At 34.9% G+C, this 27,857-nt stretch overlaps 1 protein-coding gene across 6 annotated transcripts in view; it reads right to left on the bottom strand.

Moving 5' to 3' along the window:
• Positions 1-27,857, bottom strand: part of AKT3 (AKT serine/threonine kinase 3) — a 307,964-nt gene that overhangs the window by 59,735 nt on the left and 220,372 nt on the right. For all 6 annotated transcript variants that reach the window (XM_072732864.1, XM_072732865.1, XM_072732866.1 and 3 more), the window contains 2 exons: positions 8,544-8,666; positions 590-718 (listed from right to left, as the gene is read on the bottom strand). In XM_072732864.1, the coding sequence (XP_072588965.1) occupies positions 590-718; positions 8,544-8,666 (252 nt within the window). The remainder of the gene's footprint in view (positions 1-589; positions 719-8,543; positions 8,667-27,857) is intronic.

Below are 27,857 nucleotides of genomic sequence, written 5' to 3'. Positions count from 1 at the left end.
GATGGCTTATAAAACCGTAAACATTCTTGCTGATGTCATTTGATTATTTGATTTTAATGAATGGATCAAAATGGGCATAATCTAGAAATAAAATGTATATGGCCAAAAATAAGAAGTGACTTACTCTACTGAAGCTATTAGTACCTTTGTGTTCAAAACATTTAACTGCTACATATTCTTGCTCTATAATACCATGCTAAACGAGTCAGAGCAAAATAGTTCTGATTCACATTGGTGGAATTTAAGAAACAAAATAAATGAGCAAAGGGAAAGAGACAAATCAAGAAACAGACTCTTTGTAGTTAAGAACACACTGATGGTCACCAGAGGGGAGGTGGTGGGAGGATGGATGACATAGGTGATGGTGATTAATAAGAACCCACTTATCATGAACCGTGAGTCATGTACAGATATGCTGAATCACTATATTGCATGCCTGAAACTGATAAAACACTGTATGTTAACTATACCGGAATTAAAAATTTTTAAAAAGTAGTAGGTACTGCAGTGTTTTTTTAAAGCTATATGGTTTACTTCATAAAACATTATGGCCATGTTAGTTTTTCCTATGAATGGAAGCATAGCCTACCTCTGGTGCCAGATACTCTGGTGTGCCACAGAATGTCTTCATGGTGGCTGCATCTGTAATCCCTTCTTTGCAAAGTCCAAAATCTGTAATTTTTATGTGGCCATCTTTATCCAGCATCAAATTCTCCAACTGTGTAGTAAGAAAAATGACATAATTTGTTTTATAGTTTTCAAAAATAGGAAAATACTGCTTTGCAAAATTATTGAATGCTGCGTTAAGTTATTTTGGAAAGAGGACATTGCTGTAGTTAATAGAACTTCCAGCACTTACAAACCCTACAGCTTCCTAAGTCATGTGTAAAAAGAAGCATGTTTTATCAAATACTTCATGATGATAAAATTATTGATTTTTTAAACCAATGGCAGTTAAGAACCATTATTGTGTAAGTTCTGAGTACTAAAACCTAAGTAACTTCTCAAAGATAACAGCGATCCTTTTTTTTTTCTTAATAAATTGTGATCTAAACAACCCCAAAGAGACGAGCATCTTCTTCTAGATATATACAGATGGTTTTCAATAATTGCTCTTGGGAATCTATTGCTATTATAAAATATTCACTTACAGAAATGTTTTTTGGTGGTTGTTGTAAATCAAACCTAAATCTTATTTTGTAAGGTAAGGCGATATCCTCTTTTTGAAGATCTTTGTAATAAAGAAATACCAACCCTTTTAAACATAAAAAGAAAAAGAATATCAAAGTCAAACATTCAACAGTTAGTGAAAATATATAGCACAAATATTATAAAACTGGAATCTCTTTGAACCCATTAATTCAAAAACACCAAAGAGAATCATAAAGACTTAACTAAAGAACCAAAGAGCAAGATCATTGACCTCAAGTGGAAATTATAAATGTCGGGAGTGGAGGTGGGGAGTGGAGGGAGGAGTTTGTGCAAAATCAATGCAATTAAAAATAGCAAAAAATAACTGATCTTTTCCTTCCAATTTGAACCCAAATTTAGGATTATCGTCACACAAGTACACATATGAGTTCTAACTTGTGATCCTGCAGCGTTATATAGACAAGGCTTCTAAGCTTCCTCAGTCATATAGATATAACCTAAAGGTACACACAAGAAAATACATACACAAGAAACACGTGACAAATGTATTAGCAGGATAAATGACATTTAGCTTAGTTAAGGAGTAGATACTGATTCTCCTCCTTTATGTGATGACATATAACAGTGCTTACCTGAACTTCTGAAGTCAATATCAATTTCAAAACAGAACTCCATATAAGAATATAAATAGATATCAATCATATAAAATGTGATATTGTACTTTGTCATATTATCCAAGGTCTTACAAATGAAAAACCAAAGTTAAGGAAGCTATATTCACTAAAGAAAACATGAGAAGAGACCTAAGTCCTTGAATATAGTACTTAGATGTGGTTCTGGCTGAACTAAATGCTCAGTGCATGTTTCATGTACTGTACAGACTTCAGGGACATAAGTATGTCTTTCCTTGGTCTACAGGAAGATGAACGAACCCTAAATATATTGTTGACTCTTTCAAAAATATAAGTTCTTTAATTTTATCTAAATTCAGATATCTTGCATCTTCCTTCTGCTCCTCCACTAACTGGAACCTAAAAACCAAGCCTAATTTGCACAGTGGCAACAGGTCCTGAATACTGAAACCAGCCAAAAACATCCAGAAAGAGTCTCTCTGTCTATGTCCCTTTCTTCAGATCACCACTGCCTGGCTCTGGTCTTTCTCTTCTTCATGCCTCTTATTTTCTATCCCTTTTCCTTCTCTTTCAAAAACACCCTCTTCTACTCTTTCCCATCTCGCCCTACTGAGAAGTATATGCCAGAGAGTCTGTCTGTTGAATAAAAAATAAAAACTCAAATTAAATCATAAAATGCTGAAAGGTCTTCTGAAAATATTTAATAAATCTCTTTTCATTAACATTATAAAAATTCCTGCTTGTTTTATAAATCAGCTTTTTAAAAAGTGATTATAATAAATAGTAAGAAATAAGGCCAGCCTAAGGGATGACAGTGAGAGGTGGAGCGAGGTAGCACACTGCAGGGGAGGCAGAAGAGGGCAAAATGGTCATATATGGAGTCAGAGGACACATATTAAGTTCAAGCTTTGTCCTTTCTAACTGTGCAACCTTGAGCATGCTATTGAGTTCTATGTCCCTCAACTTCATCTATGAAACAGAGGTAAGTAACAGGAGCATCCAAGGTGGTTGCTTTGAGAATTAGATATGGAGTGCAGAACTTTACACACCATAAGCATTCGATAGATGTATTGATCATTTATTAACAGTGGAGAGCTTAATGATGAATTAAAAGTTATCACAACGGTGTGTGCTCTTCAAGACAACACAGGAAAGTTCTGGAACAGAACCCAATAAAACACTTTGGTCAGCTCATGACATTGTTAAAAACATAGTCGATATTCCTACTGAATAAAACAACAAAACATAAATACTTCATTGTTTTTGAGCCTTTTTTTTTTTAAGATTTTATTCATTTATTCATGAGAGGCACACAGAGAGAGAAAGAGGCAGAGAAAGAGGGAGAACCAGGCTCCATGCAGGGAGCCCAACATGGGACTCGATCCTGGGTCTCCAGGATCATGCTCTGGGCCGAAGGCGGCGCTAAAGCCGCTGGGCCACTGGGACTGCCCTGAGCCCGTTTTTTAATGGTGTCCACCTCCTCCCACCAACTATTTTTGCTTTCTCACCATCTTAAAATATCATTTTTTTGAGAACGACTGCCAAAAAAAACAACTTATCCATCAAAAGTATCAACAATAGAGATGCATCCCCTTGCAGAAAGGATATCTCCAAATCTACTCTTGTATAAAGATAAATTGGGGGAAACCAAGTATCCAATCTTGTTTAAAAATACATAATAATTTGATGCAGATGCCTAGCAAAGTTTCTTCAAAATGTTAAAAACCATCAGTGTTGTGATTAACGAATGTGAAGGATGCACAGAATCACCTGGAAATCTTTTCAAAGCAGATCAATGGCTTAAGTATAATAAAAATCACCTGGAAATCACTTCCTTCGTGCATTTAACACTAAAGGGGACTTACTTAATCACACATTCTGTGTAAAGGAGAAATAAAAATAAAAATATTTACAAATGATCTCTTTGGTTCTTTCCTAAATCTCATGGCTAACCTTCTTCCTTTGGCTGGCTGGAAAGCACACAATGCACAGTGTCGCTTACTGTTCAGGTCTCTCTGCTTGTAAATTTCAAATCCATTTGTTTTTACCTCCAATCAGTCTAGTTTCCAAGACTGAACATAGGCATTATGTTTTTGCCCCCATGGGTCCCTCCACTGGCAAAAACAATGACAAAGTCAAATAGGAGGTTTGAGAGAAAAAATTATAATTATTAACAATCTGAGTGATGATTATCTGTCCAGTTAGAGAGGGTTGCTTTCTAACATTTCGTTCTTTGAGGAGAGAAAAAAAATGTTTAGACCTTACCTCACAGGGTTCCCATAAAAAAAATGGTAACATTTTTACCCAACAGGAGTGGACAGCCTCTACCTGACAAAAGGTCTTGATTCAGTGTATATAAAAAAATATATACTAGATTTGACATCTTTTTTCCTCTATGCTTTGTGGACAAGAAATCATTGCAAGAAAGTACTATGCTCTTTCTTGTTCTTGCTGGTGTCTAGCATAAAATAAGACCCTAAAAATCCTTGCTGTCCTTAATATAGTGCTTCTCAACACTTCATAGTACAATTACAAATGAAATCTGTAGGGCGTATCAGGATCAGTGGACAGGCTGCCTGAGGCCAGAGCTGACTGACCCAGAGGCTCCCTGAGCCACCTGCGCACTGCGGGAGGCCATGGCTTGGGCACACTTGTGACCCATCTATGGTGCACAGGCTGGGAAGCTCTGATACACGCCAGGCTGGCTAAATTTTTGTACACTCCCTAATATTCTAATATAGATACACATTCTAATATCTAAGTATCATACTTATCTCTGAGGTATCATTTTATTTAAATGGATGACACTGTGATTAAAAGAAGGAATGAGAACAGCAGTTCCCAAGGGCTCTGACAGCTGTTGGACAGTATAAGCAATCCCCCTCACTTACTCTTAGGCTCCATCATGGCACCATTATGTCAAACCCAATGTTCCATACCAAGCTGCCTTCGGGCCCAAGAATGGCGTAAGGAATGTCCTCTGCATACTGCCCTCTCAGGTTTAGGGGTATCAGAGTGTCAACATGTCATACAAGTTGACCTGTAGGAACTTAATGACCACAGAGTTAAGACTGTGTGTTGAAATACTGAAGGAAAAACGTCTCTGCTTCGACCTGCCTGAGCTAGTACAGGATTCCTGAAGTATAACAGCAGAGAACCCACCTGTGCGGCCAGGCTGCTTAAGAACCTGCCTACACATAAGGAATGTAGCCCAACAGCACAATTTGATTTTTGAGGGTGAAGGGGTTCTTAATAGCAGTGGCTTAAAATTTTTATAGAAGAGGGAATCCAGAGTGACTGACAAGAGTCAGAAGTAGGAGCTGGAGGATGGGTCTCGAGACTCGTAGGTAAAGCCAGCACACTGCTCCGGTTTAGCCTGCGGGTTTATCTGGGGCAAGTGTCACGAGCTGAAGAAGACCGAGAAGACTCTCGGACTATCCTTTTGCACCAGCATCGAGCCTTGGAACCTACCTAATCTATTTGTTGGTTTCTCATGCTAATAATGTAAATGGTCACATTAACCATGAAATGCTGTAATTAGGTAGAGAACCAGATCAGATGAACTACCGATAGAATGTGGTAGCAATTGATGTATGATTTTCTGCCCTTTGCCCTCTTATATAAAGTCTAGAGAAATTAATTCTTAAAGAATTCCAGTATCCTTATATGCACCTTTGCATATGTCCCTACTCAGCTCATTCTGTACTTGGATGGCATGGACTTTGAAAACTTTCACTTGCAAAATAAGAACAAGCAGAAAGGAAGATTTAATATAATTCGCATCACTGATAAAATCTCAAAAGAGACTTCTTCAAATTTTTACACTATCATGAAGATATGCCAGTTTTTCCTAAGTAATCACAAAAGATTTGAGTCCTCACTAAAAGAAAATTTCATATTATGATGTGTATTGATAAACTAAGCAAACTTACTTTGAAAAGTGCAACAAAAGTTGTAATAATTTATCTGCTGCTATGAATACCAACTTCATTAGGAACTATGAACTAATAAAATATCTTAAATTAACTTGCACATGAAATAAGGTTTTCCCTCCAATGATCAATCGGGCATCAGCAAATAGGTACGGATTTCCTTGAGAGGCGCAGTTATGATAGGCATTGCAAATGGATTTGCATTTCAATAAACATAAGGTCATTAGTAAGGAGATGATCAAGACAAATCTGAGGCTGATCAGTTAAAGTGGGTACCTAAATCAGTATTTGATGATGCTGTTTTCAATGTATCTGGTGAAAATATATTTAAAAAACCCATTTTCCTATTTTTGGCAGCTTTATTCAAATTTTAGATTTACAAAGATGTCCTCTAGTTAATCCAATGCATTCCTTCCCCCATGCAGATTTCATTTCAACTCTAGACAGGCAGAAGGGTGTAAGGAGCAGGATACCGGGCCTGGATCTAGGATTCATGATTTTCATAATCTTGACCAAGTCACCACCTTAGTCCCTGACTTCAAGTAAGTCACTTGCTAGGCTTCCAGCTTCAATGACACCACCTGTCAAGTACGGACCAACTTGAAATATCAATGATCCCACCTAAAGGATCTCATTCTGTTATGCACAAACCTGTGCACTACAGATACCAATAACACTTGTATAAATTTGAATGCTAGGCTTTTAATGTCACATGTATTCTTCTCAGTGTGTATTCATGTGGCTTCTGTCCTGTGTTCTATATTTACTCAGACCTTTAAGCTAATACTATATTTTAAGAAAATAAACTTCAGAGAGCAGAGACCACCTAACTGTCTAGTAAACTTAGTGGTTTATAAATAAGTAACTACATGGACTGGTATATATGTATATATATTGCTGTTTAATGATCTTGGTCTAATTCCAACACCAGAAAGGACAGGGCAATGAAACTCTTATTAAATGCACTTTAATATACCAACATGTTGATTCATTTTATAAGAAATGATTAACAAAGACTATTGACCAAGACCATCCCGATGATATCATTCACTGCTCAATACTGGCAATCAGATGAGCATTCTTTTCCCATTTGTTTAGGTTGATAGTTCCTGCTTCCAGCAGAAGTATTCTGAATAGGTTACTGAGTACTTACAAATTATTCTCATCTCCCTGAATCGAGGAAGCTCCCCCTTCCCCTATAACTAAGATCCAGAGAAGATGACACTTCATGAATGGGGAGAACAGCCTCAGAGAAGAGCTACTTCTAAGTCATTCTGGAAATGCTACATAACTATACATTTCAGCATGTCATATAACTAACTTTCAAAAAATATCTAGATTCAAGACATGTAAACATCACTGGATTATTTGGCCATGCAGACATCAAACAGGGAGGCTTCATTTTGTCACATTCCTGATTACAAAGACTTCAGGCTAAATACAATCACACTATTGATTTGGGTTCATTTCTGGTGCACTTTGGCATCCCTGATCTAAATGGTTTACAGTCGTATAGTTCATTTTTCCTAAATATAGTATTTATAGCTTCTTTTAAACTTTAACGCATAATAGGTTATACATATACTCTAAACTTCATTGTCAGTGTACCAAATACTTTGCGAGAGGATCAGCCTTAGGGTCATTCACAGGGTAAATGTACATGATAAGAACATCTTAAAAGAACCCAGACAAGTGCTTAGAAAACTTAGGAACCCCAGGTGTTTAAAAGGAGTAAGGTGGGCAGGTGGGAAGAATTGTGATTTCTGTTACAGTATGTAAATGTATACCTCATTTCATACAGACTGGATTTCATAAAAGACTCCTATTTCTACAAATCATACTTGAAATGAATTAATATTTAATAAATCGAGCAACTCTATATCAAATCTTAAACCAAGATTACTAAATGATTTACTTTTTTACGAAGTAAGACAGTCACATTTAGAATGTGTTCAAAATGTGTCATGGTACACATTTCCTTAACGTGGCCAATCTAATTCAAAAGAGTGTCATGAGCATTGCTACTATCTTTTATGGGCAACTCCAGGGTTCGACAAAGGATGGCCTGTGAGCGAAATTTAGCCTACCACTTGGTTTTGCAAATCCAGTTTGACCAGAACATAGCCAGCCATGTTCATGCACCTACTGCTCTACAGGCACAGAGGGAAGCAGTTGCAGAGGCGACTATGGGCAGCAGAGCCTATCTAGTTTTTACAGAAGGTCTGCCAATCCCTGAGCTGTTCCGAGAGTCTTGTCAGGAAAAAGTCAGAGAAGCCAAGTCACTACTGTCCATAAAACAATCTAGTACTTTTTAAAATGGAAACTAAACAAATTAATCAAAGGCCTTATTAAAATGCTTCAGGTATTTAAACCCATCACAAAGTGAATACCAAAATCAAATTAAGTATTTCCTCCCAATAAATATCTTATGTATTATAAACGTTTCTTCATAACACATCATAGGATGGTAGAATGTAATAGTGAAACTTAATTTAGAATGTCTCTGGCAAAGTCACTTGACACTTTGTCGGATGTTTAACGTTACTCATAAATTTCCAGAAAAAGGAAACTATTATTGGTAGGTCATATTTGATCAGAGCAGTCAAGCAGAAACTATGGCGCACGTGAAAGACTCGGACATAAAGGAACTATGTACGTATCAGTGAATGGAATTCCTGTCAAATGCAATGAACTACGTTCTTAAACAGAGTGCTTTTTTTCCCAACTAAATCTGCTTTTCTCCAAACTGTGTAACTTTGTAATTACTTTGTGTTTGTCCCTGTAGTCTCTGCAAAAACAAATTTTGATTACTTTTTTTTTTTTTTACCTTGAGATCACGGTACACAATCTTTCCGGAATGTAGATAGTCCAAGGCAGAGACAATTTCTGCACCATAGAAACGTGTGCGGTCCTCGGAGAACACCCGCTCTCTCGACAAATGGAAAAACAGCTGCAGGGTAAACAGCAGGGACAGGATTGTAATAATTACTGATTTAGTGGGGGAAATTAACACAAACATAAAACACCTCTCATCACCATATTGTGATGATAGATAGTGTACTCTCAGTGGACACTGAGCACTCTTACACAGCAGCTGGCTTATCTTCTCCAGGTTTCCAAGGGGAGACTGCGAGCTGTTAAATCAGCGTTTTAATCAATATACCAATCTTGTTTAAGGCATTCTGCTTGCTACCCATTTAACCTTCAGTTACCAGAGGAAAAAAGTATACATCATCAGATTGCATTTCCTCCTCACTATACTGTTGCTTCCCTCTTTCAAGGATTAGGTGTTGCGTTGAGACATGATTAAAATAAATGTAGAGAACAGAGATGTAATATTTCTACTTAATTATTTGATTTACATTTGATTTCAGAGAAAGGATCGTTGATGTGCTAAAACTGATGGATGTGAACTTGTGATATTCTACAACTGTTGTTGCTTCATCAAATCTCTAGAAATGTTTTCAAAGTCCAAATCAATGTTTTCTACAATGACAAACTGTAAGGCTTCATTTTGTTAATGGCCAAAAGGGACTGAGACGCTCTTGTTATTCCCCTTATGGTTCTATGTCCAAAATAACTGCCACACCAACCTCCCCTCATATAATTACCTAAAACCATAAGCTCATTCACTTCCTACTCATCATCTACAGGACAGACCACTGCAGTCAACAGGTATTTCCTTTCTGGCTGCTCACTGTGGCCACACACTCAGTTCCCCTCTAAAGCCTAAGCCAGCTCCTTATTTAGAAAACTGCCCATCTTGTTTCTCAGTTCAAAAATGCATCTAGGGAAGGAGCAGGTTCCAGGCACTATGAATGGACTTCCAATGCACTATTTCACTGTATTAAGAAATCTGCTAAGAACAATGAAAGTTTGTTGACAGTGCTGAGTACACTGCCAGGTATCACGGTAGGTACTTAATACACATCTGTGATTAAAGAAATGAACCAATCAATCAGTGTCTCCTTGACTATAAGATCACAAACTAACTACACCTTCCCATGGATTACGGACTCTTAGCACTTCTACAAATGTGTAAGAATTACAGTTAACCAAGATTTGTTCCTCACACACCAAATCCTAATTTAAGCAACATAAAAAAGACTCCTTCTGACAGATTTCTTTCCTTTTTCCACCTCCACTGAAGAGTCTATCATTATTTTAAGATAATTTTTACACATACCCATTGTCACAGTAGAGTGGGAGGGAATATGAAATAACAATTGCCAAAAAAAGACTGGCTTAACATTAGTTATAGTAAAACTAAAATATCTGACTAACAGTCTCTAAACTCTAATGCTCTCTACTATCTTGTCATATTTTATCAGGTCTATGATGTTCTTGATTGGAATTCCATCATCATTTTAAGTAATAGCCAGAAACAAAGAAGTTGCCAATTAAAGCTATAACCAACCATCAAGTGTAAAAGGCATTCTGACTGCAAAAATGTTAAAATACGTCTTACAAATGATCCAATATAGTATGCCAAAAATCAAACCAATGCATACAATTGTTCAGGAATATTTTTTCAATTTACTCATTTTATATAGGCAGATAATATATATTATTAATGTGTTACCATTCAAATGGGGATGAGAGGAGAAAGAAGTATCTATCACCAGTAAAGCCATTCTGAAAAATTTCTGGGTCAAAATAATTTCTGCCATGCTTTATTCAAAATATCACTAACTTGGATGAAGGAACTCCTATGATCTCTGTGTAAATTTATGGCAATCTTCTAGTGGGATGAAAATATTGTTTACATTTCCGAATTTTTAGAAAAATAATGTAAAGCCTACTACTTCATCTACTGTATTAAAGATATAGATCCTCCCTAAATCAATATAATACATGCAGGCTTCTAGATCTTTATTTAGACCATATTCTTCAATTTGTCTCCCAGCCAATTTCTATAAAAATATCAGCTAAAAAAATGATACTTAAGGAGAAAACTCTATTTCTCAATCTGCTGTCCTCTGATGTCTACCCGTTTTACCTTATGGGACTTATTTTTGCAAAGATAACCAAGAATCTCTTGATTGCCAAATTCAATGATCTATTTATAGTCTGTACTTCTTCCTGTTCTGGACCTGAGCACATCGGCTGTTGGCCTCTCTTTGGCTTTGGTGATACAGCTCTCTCCTGCTTTTCTACCTAATTCTCTATATCCTCAGTTTTCTACCTTGGCTTTGAACCAACTTTCCATTTAATGAGCATTAATTATTTTAAAGTCACTGTGTTGAGCACCAGAGAGAGACAAAGATGGCATACAGACATAAAGAAATCATATGAAAACAATAAAAGACCAAAGCACAAAGAAAAAAATGGAAGGGACACAGACAATTAAAATGAGCGGAACACAAATGAATACAGTTTATGAAAACATATCACTTATAATAATCAATGAAATTGAGATAAAAACAAAAATGAGAGAATTTAGTGTATCCAGAAATAGCATTGTCAGTGAAAGTGCTGGGAGATAAGTATCTTTATACACTGGTAGCTGGGATGTAAGCAGATAGCAACTTTTCACAGGGCAATTGGCAATAGATACTAAGATGATTTTTAAAATACCATAGTTCCTCTTTAAAAAAAAAAGGAAAGGTAGAAGTCTACAAAAGGATATTCTCTGTAGTAGTACATATAATGGTAAAAATGCAAAAACAGCCTTCGTGCCATGTGGAAAAATAAAATTAGATTTTCATCTAGTATCACACAAAATAAAATTCTGATGTAATTCATAGTTAAATATAAAATATTAAGCTAATTAAAAACTAGAAAATAAGAATGAAAAGCCCACAGGGCCAGATTTACCCCCTTGCTCTATACAACTGGGCAAAAATACATAAAACGGAAAAATGACAATTGGGAAAAAATTTATAACAGAATCCTCCTTAGATGCTGGACAACAGGCAGTGCAGGACTAAGATCTTTGTGGAGAGAAACAAATGAGTGAGACCTAAAACCACTAGTCTTCTGTCTGACGGCACTTTGTGGAACATGACCAGCAGGAAAGGAGATCCCAAGCATAACTCAGAGGTCTCACTATTGGAAAGTGAAAAGCAGATTTTGAGGAGGGTAAGGTGGATAGCATTTGCAGGTCAGAATGAATATCAATGAGGAAGACGCTATACAAAATCCGCACATTGAGTCTGCTGCTGAACATATAACAATGCGTGGGTCAGGTTAAGCTCTATGAGAACAAGCAGAGAAGGAATGGACATCTGTATGCCAAATAATTCCTGGAGGTCACTCAGAGCTGAGATGTTCAATTTCTAACCAGTCAGAACAGTGTCATTACCCAACAGCCTGGCATTCAGTAGACATTTTAAAACAGCCAAAGTTAAACACACAAAAGCTAACAAGTATGAAGAAGAGAACAAAATCCAGACATCCATGTAAAATTCCAGTGATCTGGTACTCTGATTAACAATTACGAGACAGAGAGATGCAGAAAATGTGACCTATAACCAAGAGAAAAATCAGTCATTAGACATAGACCTTAAAAATAGCAGAAATAATGGAACAGTTTGACTTCAAAATTGAGTAGAAAGACGAGATAAAGGAAAATAAAAGTAAAAGTAAATGTGACTTCTAGAGACTAAACCTATAATATCTGAAATAAAAAATCCACAAGATGGGATTTACAACAAATAGACATTGTAAGAGGAAAAAAAAACTCCAATCAATGTAAAATCAGAGTAAAAGACACTATATAAGCTGCAACTAAAAAAAAAAAAAAAAGCCTCAGGAACCTGTCGACAGTGTCAAAGAGGCTGATATATGTATTAAAGGCAGTTCCTAAAACGGGGAGGGAGACACTTGCAAAATCATGCCTGAAATTCTCCCAACTTGGATAAAAATGATAAACACATAGATAAGTGTATTTCAATGAACCCCAACATGATGAAAGTTTACAAGCATGCACAAACAATCAGAACCTAAGAAGTCAGACCATATGCAAATCACAGAAAAACCAAGGATAGAAAATCTTAAAAAAATTCTATGTGTGTGTGTGGGGAAACATTACATATCAAGGAACAAATAGGAGGATAATCCTAGACTTCTCAGAGGCTATATGAGTAAAAAGGTAATGGAGCAACACACCCAAACGGCTAAATAAAAAACAAAAAAGTATCTTAAAAATTCTGCATCCAGTGGGAATAATCCATAAAATAGGAAGCACATGTATGTGAGAAAAATACTAAGGCCAGGGAAAAAAAAACAATGGAAAAGATCAAGTGACATGACCACAGGCTCACAAAGAGCCCAAAGTACTTTGCATCCTCTCCAGGAAGGATGGAAAGGCTTCCTAAGAAATGTGGCACCTGGGGGTGTCTGTGAGGTTATGGCCTCCGTAGCACAGCAATATTAGTGTTAGAGCAAAGGCTAGTGTGACCAGGCTCAGCTTAAAAGCAAGCCTGGAAAAGATCACTGTTTATAAGTAAGAACAATTTCATCCAATAAAAAGTTATCAGGCACAAAAAGAAAGGGAAATAGAACCCATTACTAGGAAAAAATATGAATAAGTAGAAACTGACTCAGAAAGTGACACAGATGAATGAAATAGAACACTGTGATAAAACAGCTATTAAGATATAGTCTAAAAGTTCAAAAAGTAGAAAGAGAAGCATAATAAGGAAATAAAATGGGAAATATAAAAGGAAAAGTCACAAATTAAACTCCAAGAAATAAAGTCTGAGATGTCCTAGATGAAAAATGAAAAACTGGATTGAAAGAACACAGTGTGCTAGACACTGGAGGAAAACCATGATAACAGACTTCAAGACACAGGAACCAAATCTAAAATTAAATACAGGAAAAGATATGAAAAAGATGGACTGAGCATTAATGAACCGTGGGGACAGTATCCCACAGTCTAACAAGTGTGTAAGTGAACTCTCAGGACAGGACTAGAGAAACGGAAAGAACAGAAAAATATACTTGAATCATGTCCAGAAAGCTTTCAAATTTGATGAAAACTCTAAGCCCAGATTGACAGTCTTAAAAAAAATGGAAAGAAATGTGAAGAAAATCCTACAAGGCGCATCAGAATTAAATAGCTGAAAGCAAGTGGTAAAAGGAAACCATGACAGGCCAGGGCGTGGTGGTAATGAGATACAGTAACCACAAGGAACAAAGAATGAGAGCAGATTTCTTGTCAGAAATGGTGCAAACCAGGAGAAAGAGGAGAGGCAGCTTCATAGTAATTAAATATAGAACTGGCAAACCACAATTTTATACATAGCTAAAATATCTTTCCAAAAATGACAGCAAAAGAAAGTCTTCTGGGGACATTCAAAAGGTTAGAGAAATCATCCTCAGAAACACTGCACTATAAATGCTCAAGGTAATGCTTCAGGCTGATGCAAAACGGTACCAGATGTAAAACTGGGTCTACACAAAGTAAAGAAGAGACTGAAAATCATAACTGTGTGGGTAAATACACGTTGGACTTTTCTTATGTTTTTAATCTCTTTAAAAGACAGTGCTGATTTTAAACAAAAATAATGCATTGTGGCATTCATAGCATATGTAAAGGTAAAATGTATTAACAATAGCACAAAGCCTGAAGGGGGAAAATGAAGGTGTACTGGTGGAAGGGTCTTACAATAGTTAAAAATGGTACAGCCTAACTTGAATATAAAATGGGGTAAGTTTGGGGTGCCTCAGTGGCTCTGTTGGTTGAGTGGCTCTTATTTTTGACTTAGATCATGATCTCAGGATCATGAGATTGAGCGCTGTGTCCAGCTCCACACTTAGCAGAGAATCTGCTTGAGATTCTCTTTCCCTCTCCCACTGCCCCTCCCCATGTTCACACCCATTCTCACTCACTCGACTCTCTCAAATAAATCAATAAACCTTTTTAAAAAATGGAGTAAGTTAAACATGAATTTGTACTTAAAAACCAGCCTCCCCCAAATTGCAGTCCCCCCCCCTAATTTGTAAACAATGTGTTAGTGAATTCTACCAAACTCCTGAAGAAGAGTTAATAACAATTTCATGCTCCAGAAGACAGGAGGAAGAAACACTTCTCAACACATTACACCAGGCAAGCATCACTTTAATACAAAACCAGACAAAGATATTATATGAAACAGTGCTTATATCCCTCAAAATCATAGATGTAAAAACTTAACAAAACTTTACCAAATCATATCCAACAAAAGATGATAATATGTCATGACTAGTGATGGTTAATTCCAAGAATGAAAGATTGGTTTAACATTTGAAACCAATATAATTTGTCATATTAACAAACAAAAAAAGGGAAGACCATATGATCACTGCAAACAATGCAGAAGCAGCTTTTAAGACAACTCAATGGCCACTCATACTAAAATCTCTTAAAAAACTGAGGAACCAAGAGAGAACTTCCTCAACCTGATAAAAGGAATTTAAAAATGTATAGCTAACATCACACTTATTAATAATGACAGACTGAATCTCTTTTCCCCGAGACCAGGAACAAGGATGTTCACTCCTTTCATTTAGTGTACACCGGAGTTCCTAGCCAAGTGAAATAAGGATAGACAGACAGACAAATATATAAATGTCATACAGATTGGAATAGAAGTAAAACTGCCTTTATTCACAAAGAGCAAATCTATCTACATAGAAATTCCAAAGAAATTTACCCCCCAAATTATAAAACTAGTTAAGTGAGCTACAAAAGGCCATGGGATACAAGGTCAGTACACAAAAAATCAACTGTATTATATGCTAGCAACAAACAACTGGTAATGAAAAAAATACAAAAGAAGGATGTAAGGAAAAACTTAAAAAGTTATACAAGACCTATATACTGAAAATTACAAGACATTTCAATAGAAATTATAGAAGACATAAGTAAACAGATACACCGAGTACTGCTGGATCAGAACAGTGCTATTGCTGACATGTCCATTCTCCCCAAACTAATCTATAGACTCAAAGCAATCCCATCACAGTCCCAGCAGACTTTTTTATAAAGATTAAGAAGCTGATACTAAACTGATACGGAAATGCATGGGATCTAGAAGGAACACCACAATTCTGAGAAACAACAGTGTTCTTCCTGATTTTAAGATACACTTTAAAGCTATAGTAATCAAGTCAGTATGGTACTGGTGTAGAGAAAAATACATCAATTGATGGAACATAATAGGGAATACAGAAACAAATATCTGGCATCAATTTTTGACAAAGGTGTCACAGTCCTTCAATGGGGCAGAGTATAGCCTTTCCAACAAAAGATGCTGGAGTAACTAGATATTTATGTGGGAAAAAAAATGACCCTCAAGCCTTACCTTACCATATACATAAAAATCAACTTAAAATAGGTCATAGACCTAAATGTCATAGGTACAACTATAAAAGCTCTAGAAGGAAATATTTGTGACTTAGAATAGACAAAGATTTCTTAGATAGCAGCCCAAAAAATAAAAGCCAGAAAAGACTAGAATTGATAAATTGGGATTTCAAAGTTAAAAACTACTGATGTCAAAAAATATCAGGGAGATGATGATAAGACAAGGTACAATATGGAAGAAATTATCTGTGAAACATTTGGCAAACTACTTGTAATCAGAACATATAAAGAACTCTTATAACACAATAAGAAAACAATCCAATCAGTAAGTAGGCAAAATATTTAGACAGGTCACAAAAAATGTATTTGAACAGCCAAGAAGTCTGTGAAAAGACACTTATTATCATTAATCATCAGACAAATGCAACTTAAAACCATAATACACTTCTATACACTGACTAGAAGAACTAAATTAAAATACTGACCAAACCAAGTGCTGGTGAGGATGTGGAATAACAAGAATTCTCATAAAATCAGTATTGGAAATGTCAAATGACACCACTACTTTAGAAAACAGTTTTGCAATTTCTAAAAAAAACATAAACATATGCTTACTATAAACTCGGCAATGGTACTCCTCAGTATTTATCCAAGAGAAAAGAAAACTTGTACATGAATGTGCATATCCCCTTTAATAATAAGCAGTAAGTGGAACTAATCCAAATGTACATCAAGAGCAGGGTAGATTAACAAGCCTTCCTATAGCCAGGATTTGCATCAAGACTCAGCAAGAAAAGGCACAAGGCTAGGGAGAAATGCAAAAAATGGATAAACTCAAAAACAGTAGGTTGAGGAAAAGAAACGCACAGAATGGAAAATATCGTATGAATCCATTTCAAAGAAATTTCAGACACGGTAAATCAAATCTTTAGTGTCAGAAGGCAGGTCAGTGGCTGCCTAGGGCCAGGTGTGGGTGCAGGATGGAATGAGACATGGCATGACAGGCTGTGGCAGAACTTTCTGAGGCCATGGACACAGTCCACCTCTCTATTATAATGGGGACTCCATGCATATACATGTTTGTCAAAATTCATGTACCTGTATATTTAAAGTGAGGATGTCTTATTGTATGTAGATTATACCTATGCAAAGTTGATTAGGTAATGGAAAAATCTAAATGTTCAAAAATTTGGTTAGGACTTAATAAATTACAGTATATCTATATAATCAATCACTAGACAATTAGGATATATTTTAAAATAGTGAATAAAATGGAAAATATGTGTACGGTATAAAACCAGGAAAATACACCAACATGCTAAGAGCAATTATTGCTAAAGATGGTGAGATTTAGAGTGGTTTTTCTGTTTTATACATTGAAAATTACTTGTGATTATTTGTTTAATATTAATTCCCCAAAACACCATGCATTCCTTAAATACAGAGACCATCTGTCTTGTTCACATCACATACTAGGTACACAGCACAGTGATTAGCTTATAGAAAGCAGTCAAATTTTTCAACTGAACTGAAATAGCTTTGGCTTTTTGATGTTCTGCAACGAACATGCAGTTGTTACATTTATCATCAGTAAAAAATGTACAAAGCTTTCAAATACATGTACCATTAACCCTTGTGACAAATTTAATACTCTATTATAACTGTCTTCTTGGCAGATACACAAGGAAAAGAGAAAGACTAGGCAAGTACCCTATAGTTTTGCTTTCTTGGCACCACACCTAGTATTATGCACACATGTATTATGTGCTTAATATGTCAAGAATAAAGGGAAATTCAAAAATACTTTTCAAATAATTATTTAGAGGGAAAATAGAGTTTACAGTTTTAAAGATAAAGTGTTTTTATTAGAATCATAATAAAATCATATAAAATAACTGAACGTCCCTTTGTTCAAAAATAATAATGCATTACTTGGTGTTCAGGCAAAAAGTGTATGTTTAGAAATTTAGGCTCCTTTAAGGGAAAGACTACATATTTTTTTGTGTATTGTACTTAGTCATGCTGTAGGAAAACACTAATGTAAATAGATTGACTTACAAAAAAAAAATAGATTGACTTACTAAATAAACAAGACTGTACTTCATTACAAAACCAATAATAATGTTTTTTTGAAAATAAATTGCTGTATTTTGAAAAAGTTCTATTCTTTTTTTTAACTCAAGAAAAATTGACATATTATGTCCTACTAGTTTTAGGAATACATCATAGTGATAGTGACTTGGTATTTTTATATATTATGAAATGATCTCCACAGTAATTCTAGTTATGATCTGTCACCAGACACCATGTAAACCCTATGCTGTACACCACATCCCCATGACTTATTTATTTTATAACCAAAATTTTGTATCTCTTAGTCCCCTTCACCTATTTTACTCGCCCTCCTCCCTCTGGTAACCCACAGCTTATTTCCTGTATTTATCAATAGATTTGTTTTGTTTTGTCGTTTTTTAGATTCTACATATAAGTAAAATCATACGGTATTTGTCTTTCTCTGACTCACTTCACTTAGCATAATGTTCTCCAGATCCATCCATGTTGTCATGAATGGGAAGACTTCTTTCTTTTTTTATGGCTCAGTAAGATTCCATTGTATATGTGTATATTTGTATATATACACGGGTGTATATACAAAGTAATAAAAGTAAGTTATATGTGTATGTGTGTGTATGTATATATGACATCTTCTTTATCCAATCATCTACCAGTAGACACTTAGGTTGCTTTCAAATATCCTAGCTATTGTAAATAATGCTGCAATGAGCATAGAGATGCATATATCTTTTCAGATTACTGTTTTCATTTTCTTTGAGTAAATATCCAGAAGTGGAATTTGTTGGGTCATTCTATTTTTAATTTAAGAAACTTCCATGTCATTCACCATGGTGGCTGCACCAGTTTGAATTCCCACTAATTGTGCACAAAGGTTCCCTTTTCTCTACATTGTCACCAATGCTTGTTAATTTTTCTGCTTTTATTAACAATCTAATGGGTGTGAGGCGATATCCTATCGTCACTGTTAGTTGCATTTTCTGACAACGAGTGATGTTGAGCATCTTTTCATGTGTCTGATGGCCATCTGCATGTCTTCTTTAGAAAAATGTTTATTCAAGTCATATGCCCATTTTTAACAGAGTTTTTTTTTATATTAAGTTGTGTAAATTTTTAATATATTTTGGATATTAACCCTTTATCAGATGTATTATTTACAAATATGTTCTTCCATTCAGTAGGTTGCCTTTTCATTTCATTGGTGGTTTCCTTCACTTTGCAAAAGTTTACTTTTTAATGCAACAAACTTTGCAAAAAACAAAAAAATCTAGAAATAGAAAATTTCTAAGAATTATCACTGCAAGGGATCCCTGGGTGGCACAGCGGTTTAGCCCCTGCCTTTGGCCCAGGGTGTGATCCTGGAGACCCAGGATCTGTCCCATGTCAGGTTCCCTGCGTGGAGCCTGCTTCTCCCTCTGCCTGTGTCTCTGCCTCTCTCTCTATGTCTATCATGAATAAATAAATAAAATCTTAAAAAAAAAAAAAGAATTATTAAGATTTTAAATTCAGTTTTTTTCTTGCAAATACTACTTTTATATTTTTCAGTCATTCCTTGGTAATATATATATATATATAAAGGTGAACTAGAGAGTAACAAAATATGCTTATTTCCAATGATGACATTATTATAATATCCACTGAGCTTAAAACCTGAATATCCTGAAGATGACTAATTAATTAAGCAACAAGACATGTCAGTCTGCATCATGTGCAGATCAAGAGGTCCCTTGGGTTTACAAAAAGACTTAAGAGAATGGCTCTGGCTCACCCACAGAGAAACAATGCAATGACACTTACTGAGCCTGTTTAGGCTGCTATAACAAAATACTTAAGATTGGGCAGGTTTATAAAAAAGAGAAATTTAGTTCTCATAGTACTGGTAAATCTAAGATCAAGGCACTGGCAGACTAAGTGTCAGGTGACAACCTCCTTCCCAGTTCACCAATGGTTGTCTTTTTGCTGCATTCTCATATGGAGGAAGGGCAAGTAAACTCTCTGGGATCTCTTTTATAAGGGGACTAATTCCTCCCACAAGGGCTTTACCCTCATGACTAATCAATCATCTCCCAAAGGCCCCACTTCCTGGTACCATCACACTGGGGGTTAGGCTTCAACACATGAGTTTTCTGGTGAGAAGGGGACAAATACACAGTCTACCGAAAATACAACACAATTGGAATATTATTAATTACATTATGAAATAAACACCTCAATACTTAATTTTATAGGATCAAATGGAAGTATTCTTACATTTAACAGGCAATTCTTCATATAATTATCTTCCAGATAATGTCTATCCTTTTCACAAGCTAAGCTCATAGTTTGCATTTATTTCAACAGAAAAATTAATGCAAAGTAATCTATGTTTGTAGTTTTTAAGTAAGGTTCTTTCAGAAATGACTGTGATACAGACATAAGTATAAAAATGTCATATTCTAATAACATAGTTCAGGGCACCTGGGTGGCTCAATGGTTGAGCATCTGCCTTTGGCTCAGGTCATGATCCTGGGGTCCTAGGGTGGACTCCAACATCAGGCTCCTCACAGAGAACTGCTTCTCCCACTGCCTATGTCTCTGCCTCTCTCTGTGTCTCTCATAAATAAATAAATAAAATCTTAAAACATAGTTTAATTTGTATTTCAAGAAATACATCCTTTAGGATGCCATAGAAAATTGAAAGGATCTAAAGTCAGAGCTGCTGGACAGTGGAACAGTTGTTTGATGGCAACTGTGTTAGCCATAAATTATTAGCTAAGGCCTCAAGTCCTATTTGTCTACTTCTTGGCCTCTTTCTTACAAGTCTGAAAAAATAAGAATTCTAGTTTACCAACTAGGTGCCTGATATCTGAAAGAGTAGCTCGTACATTGGCAATTTTTAAAGAAGTAATGCAATACAAGTTAAGACAATTTTCTGGAAGAAAAAAAAAGAAAATTTTCTGGGATTAAAAAAATCACCTACTAAAAATACTTAATAATATGAAAAGTACAAAAAATAGTTTCCTTTAAAAAATAATTTTAAATTCCCAATCCAATATTGTAATTAAAATAAATTAAAATATCTTATTAAAACCATATTATCAAGATTAAAGAAGAAACTGCTCAGTTCTAATCACATTAAATATTAATAGATTTCTTCATTTGGAAAATATACTTTTAAGAAGGTAAAAAGTTCTCAAGGTAATTATTCTAAAATATTTATATTTATTAGGATATATGTGAAATATCTGGGCTATTTGTGAAATATATCCAATACCAGTACAATAAAAATAATAAACATTATCATTTTTGAGCATTAATAGCAGTACATTCTAGCAACAATCATAAAAGCTACATGTCACCTCCAAATTACAGATGACTAAATGTAATAAGTGATTATTCCCATTACTATCTATCACAATAGGCATTAATTTTTAATAGATTTATTCACTTTACAGAGAGACAGAGTGTATGTGGGGAAGGGCAGAGGGACAGAATCTCAAGCAGACTCCTGGTTGAGCACGGAGCCCTTACACGGGGCTGTATCCCATGACCTTGAGATTACTACCTGAGCTAAAACCAAGAGTTGGATGCTTTACTGACTACACCACCCAGGCGCCCCTCGAGAAGCACTATTTTTGAGTACTGCTGCTTGTTGGGTACTGTACCAAGTGACTTACATGCATAGTCCTCAAAACACTCTTATAAAATAGATAAAATCATTATCTGCATTCAGAAATGAGAAAACTAAGGCTTAGAGATGTTATAAAATTTGCCCAGCATCATATAGCTTATATTAAGTGGTAAAGCTGAGATTCAAACTTAGGTTGTCTCTAAAGCATATCATCTATTTATCATACTAAAATTATAGTTTCTATTAATTTGAGATGATACATGTATAAATTATTCTAGTAAGAAGAAATTTCATAAATTTCCTTCATAATTGCATAATATGAACTACGTAAGAGAAATAACTTATCATAGAACACAGCTTCTCAAAGTATAGAACAAGAACAGGAATACAGCACATCTCTGTTGAAAGATCAGTACAGCTATAACTGTGACCTACACAGGGTCTCACTCTCAAAAAGCTGCCCTCACCACAGCCTCTGTGCAGGCAGTTCTTCCCCAGTTTCTGCTTCCCCAAATATTTTGCTATCAAGCCTCAGTCTAAGTGCTACTTCCTCAAACGAGTAACTCAAATTATAGTTACGTAGGTTCTCCATTATTCTCTCTCATACCACAGGGTTCTGTTCATTGCTATTATAATACATTTATTGAGTTTATTTCATAATATGGCTGTTTTAATCATCCCAGTGCACCCTAAGACCAGAACACAATAAGCACTCAATAAACATTTCTGAATGATAAACAAACCTTATTGGGAAAACATACACCTTTAAATAGACCATTGGTCAATGAAAACATGACATGAGAAATTAGTAAATTTAGGAAAAGAACAGATCTAACAAATAAAAAACATGAGAATACATATGCAAAAGATGCTATATTCATATGTAAGTACAATATAAAATTGGTTTCTACAGGTTAGTTTATACATTAAAATTTTATATTAGTAAAGAAAAAAGGTTTAAATAAATGCTTTAAGTTTCCATATTATGAAACAAGGGTAAGAAAAGCAAATTAAATCAAAGTAGCCAGAAGGAAAGAAATAATAAAGAGGAAAAATCAATGAATAGACAACCCCAAAATAATAGAAAACCAATCGAACCTACAGCTGAAAATATCCATAAAAATTATTAACCTTTAGGAAGAATGATCAGAAATAAAAAGAGAGAAGACACATACTGCAATATTAAAAGAGAGACACTAACCATTGCTCCCTACAGACACTAATGCAGTAACAACAGAATGTTATTAACAATATTAAGCAAATACCTTAAAAATTTAGATGAACAAATTCTTAGAAAAACATAAACTATCAAAGCTCACTCAAGAAAAAATAAAATGCATGGCTATACACACACACACACACACACACACACACACACATATATATTCTTTTTTCTTTCAATTCATTGTTAAAAACCTTCCTACAAAGAAAATTCTTGGTCCAAAAATTTCAGTGATGAAATCTACCAGAAAACAGAAGAGGCAGCAATGCCTCCCAACTCACTTCAAGAGTTCAGCATTAACTTAAATCCAAACCCTGAGACATTACATGGGATAGGGAAAAGAGAGACCTAAAGAATATTACTAAGGAACAAATATTTAAAATTTTTAATAAGATTTTAGTAAATTGGATCCAACAAAACATCAAAGGGATAATACCTCATAACCAAGTTGGGTTTATATAAGAAATGCAAAATTGGTTTAACATTAAAAAAATCAACCAACACAATTCAAGATATTAGCAGAATAAAGAAGAAAATTATATGTCCATCAAAATAGATACAGGAAAATCATTTGACAAAATATTATACCTTATCAGGATTTCTTAAAAATCTCAGCAAACTAGGAATAATAATAAATAAATTAAAAAAAAAAAAAGGTCTCCAACTTGATGGAGGCAGCATCTATGAAAAACCTATAGCTAACAATATACTTTTTTGGTGAAAATATGGATGCTTTCACCCTAAAATCATGTATAAGGCAAGAATGTCTGCTCTCACTATGCTGTTTAACACTGTTCTAGAGGTCCTAGGCAATAACAGAAGAAAAATGCATGAGATTAGAAAGAAGTAAAATTGTGCCTCTTCTCACATGATGATCATCTACACAGAGAATCTCAACATATCTCAAAACTTTTTTTAGCAAGAATGCAAAATTCAAGGACAATAAATATCAATGGCATTTCTATATATTATCAACCAACAAATCAAATTTGGAAGACCAATCACTTACAATAACATCAAAAACATAAAACAGTTCAGGATAAATTTAACAAAAAATGTTCAAGACCTATACACTAAAAACTATATAATATTGTTGAAAAAAATTTAGAAAATCTAAATAATTGGAAAGATATACCATGTTCATGGATCAGAACACAATGTTGTTAATCTGTCAATTCTCTCTAAATTGATCAATAGTTTAATACAACCTCAGTTAAAAAGTAGGAGACATTTACATAGAAATCAACAAGCTAATTCTATAATTTATGTGGAAATATTAAGGAAATAAGGTTGTCAAAAACAATTTTTTTAAAAAAGAGCAAAAGTGGAAGACTTTTAACTTATTGTCATGAAAGTGTTAAAATCAAGTGTGGTAGGTATAAGAATGGATAGATATATAGATTAATGCAACAATACAGAGTCCAGATATCGACCCTCATGTACATGGTCAAATGATTTTTGACCAAGATGTCAAGGTAATTTAATGAAAAATATACTGTTTTCAACAAATATGCTGGAACAATTAAATATCTAAATCTAAAACAAAACGAAAAAACCCACTGACTCTAATATAGCGCCATATACAAAAATTAACTTGAAATGGATCACAGACCTAAATGTTAGTGTTAAAACTATTCACCCTTTTAGAAGAAAACATGGGAGAAAAATCTTAAATTTGGGTGAGGAAAACATGTTGCAAATTAAACACAAAACGCACAAACCACACACACAATGTACGAAATGTATTTCATCTAATTTTGAAGATTTCACCTTCAAAAGATACTTCTAAAAAAGCCTATCAAAAGAAGATATCCAGGGACACCTGGGTGGCTCGGTGGTTTAGCATCTACTTTAGGCTCAGGTTGTGATCCCGGGGAACTGGAATTGAGTCCTGCATTGGGCTTCCCGCGGGGAGCCTACTTTGCCCTCTGCATATATATCTGCCTCTCTCTGTCTCTCATAAATAAATAATAAAATCTTTATGAAAAGAAAGAAGAAATAAAGAAAGAAAGAAAGAAAGAAAGAAAGAAAGAAAGAAAGAAAGAAAGAAAGAAGAAAAAAGAAAGAAAGAATCTCCAAGTGGCAAATCAACACAGGAAAAGATGATCAATATCATTAGTTGTCCAGGAAGTTCAAAAAACTACAAGATACCACTACACACCCAACAAAAGGGGTAAAATGTAAGGATTAACCATGTCAAGTGTGGTGACGACATTAAGTAACATACTAAAAACGCAAAATGCAATTTGGCAGTCTCTTAAGAAGTTGAACAAACATACCAAATGATACAGAAATTGCATTCCTAGATATTTACCCAAGATAACTGAAAATGTATGTCCATATGAAGTTTTGTACCAGAATATTCAGTTTTTTTCATAATAGCCCAAACTGCAAAGAACCCAAATGTCTATCTACTAATGATTGCATAAGCATATTATGATACTACCATGTAATGAAGTAAATCCATAAAAAGAAACAAGCTACTGATATATACAACCATTTTGTGACTTTTTAAAGTATTATGCTAAGTGAAAGATGCAGAACACAAATGACTAAATACTGTGCTTGGAAATTATACTCGGGGGGGGGGGGGTAACGCAGTTATAATTCTTAATATTTAGGTATCATGTTGAAATGACCTGTGTTTTTTTCTTCAAGGTCACCAATTGTACATATATTGTGTCTTTGGTTTTCTCTCTTTTGTATGCTCACTCTGGATAATCCAACCTTTGTGTGAGAAGCTTAATTATCCTGAAAATGTGGTGCTGTACAATAACCTGGTCAGCTCCTACAGTTCAGTCACCTCATCTGAGATTCCAGAAATAAAAGTAAATAAGCCTCTTAGATGTTGAGGCTAGTCAAGGCTTTGAATTGTTACCTTAGATGGAGTGATATATTGGTTTAAAGATTTATTTTAGAAAACTAGTCTTGAAATTTATTATAAAAGTATACTAAAATACAGTATATACTAAAGTATATACTAAAAATATTCCCAAATTTATTTTGCCTTCAACTTTATATGTTAAAGTGAATATTATAATGTAACTTTCTTGGCTTAGGAATTTCTGAAAAAGCTTTATTTTTTATTTATTTATTTTTTTAAAGTTAGTTTTTTTAAAGTTATTTTTTTTTAATTTTTTTTATTTATTTATGATAGTCATACAGAAAGAAAGAGAGAGAGGCAGAGACACAGGCAGAGGGAGAAGCAGGCTCCATGCCCTGGGAGCCTGATGTGGGATTCGATCCCGGGTCTCCAGGATCGCGCCCCGGGCCAAAGGCAGGCGCCAAACCGCTGCGCCACCCAGGGATCCCTGAAAAAGCTTTAGATGAAAGCTATAGAATTCTGATATAACCTACATAATATATTAATAACTAAAACAGCTAAAAAATGAACTCATCAGACTACTGACAATAAAGATATTTATATACATATAAATTTAGTAAAACTTTCAAAATCATCATTGTGAATATAAGATGATACTTTTAATTTAAAAATCACCCAAATCACACCTCCATAAATTAGTAAGTAGAATTAGAATGATGACTGTCGGCACTTCTGCCTCATGTGAATTTAAAATGAGATGATTTTGGTTCAATGAAGACAAAAATGCCAGCCAAATAATGAAAATCTGAAACAAATATGAGAAGATCTCAAGATTGGCATGAAATTGAAAGGCAAATGAAAAAAATGAAGTGAATTTTATCAACATAATTAATATAGTGTACCATGGGCTAAGTATAGGCAAGAATAGCGAATAACTGAAAGTGTCAGTTTCATCCATATCGTATCCACATAGGTAGAGGACTGTGAAGAATTTAATCAGACAAGTATACATTTCTACACAGTGATTTTCATTTATGCCCTAATGGATATCTTAACTTCCAATTTCAGCCTGGAGAGAGGTTTATAGAGGTCCAGAAAGAAACAGGGCTGGGTAAGATCTGGGGGAAGAGTCCTAAGTAGAGGTATTTTTGTTTTTTATTATTATTAGTTTTTAAAGAATTTTACTTTTAAGTAATCTCTACTCCCAATGTGGGGCTCAAACTCACAATCCCAAGATCAAGAGTCACACTCTACCAACTGAGCCAGTCACATGTCCCCTATGTAGAGGCATTTTAAACCACCACCATCTTAGTCAGTTTTCACTTTACTTTTTCTTTTTTTCCCAGAATATTTTTCTCATGTAATTTTTTTAAATGATTTTATTTATTCATGAGAGAGAGAGAGAGAGAGAGAGAGAGGCAGAGATACAGGCAGATGGAGAAGCAGGCTCCATGCAGGGAGTCCTATGTGGGATCATGACCTGAGGCAAAGGCAGAAGCTTAACTGTGAGGGCAAGCTTAACTACAGGTGTCCCTTCTTATGTAAATTTGTAAATTTAATACCTAAGCTGCCAAAAGAGAGTTGATCTAGGTATGTTAGGAGCAGTGTTACTGCTTATGTAAATTTGTAAATTTAATACCTAAGCTACCAAAAGAGAGTTGATCTGGGTATGTTAGGAGCAGTGTTACTGGTCACATTACTCAGGTGCTTTTATAATTTGTTCTTCAGATGCTGGATGACTGTTTATCCAAGGCTGCTCTGAATTCATTGTCAAACCTTGAGATCCAAACCAAGTGTTGTACATTCCATTCTATTGCCAAGGTTCACACCTTGCATCAACCCAAGAAAAAGGAAAAATCCATGCTTCTGATTAGGAGCTAGTATTTGTCAAATCCAATGCACTTTTTTCAATTGTTATCTTGCAGGATTCACTCTACAAAGTAATACTTAATATACCATACTCAGCTTCACAGGCTTCTCTTGCCTGGGTCCTTTTGCCAAGAAGCTCCTTAGGCTTCTTTCAACACCAACAACCCTACTGTTGGTATCTCCAGGCACCATTCTTGGCCACTAATGTTCTAGCTTTACATACTTTTCTCACATTGGACATTTCTTCCC

Source organism: Vulpes vulpes, chromosome 13 (assembly GCF_048418805.1).
Source record: "Vulpes vulpes isolate BD-2025 chromosome 13, VulVul3, whole genome shotgun sequence".
In the NCBI taxonomy this organism is placed as follows: Eukaryota; Metazoa; Chordata; class Mammalia; order Carnivora; family Canidae; genus Vulpes; species Vulpes vulpes.
This window is presented reverse-complemented; position numbering and strand designations above follow the sequence as displayed.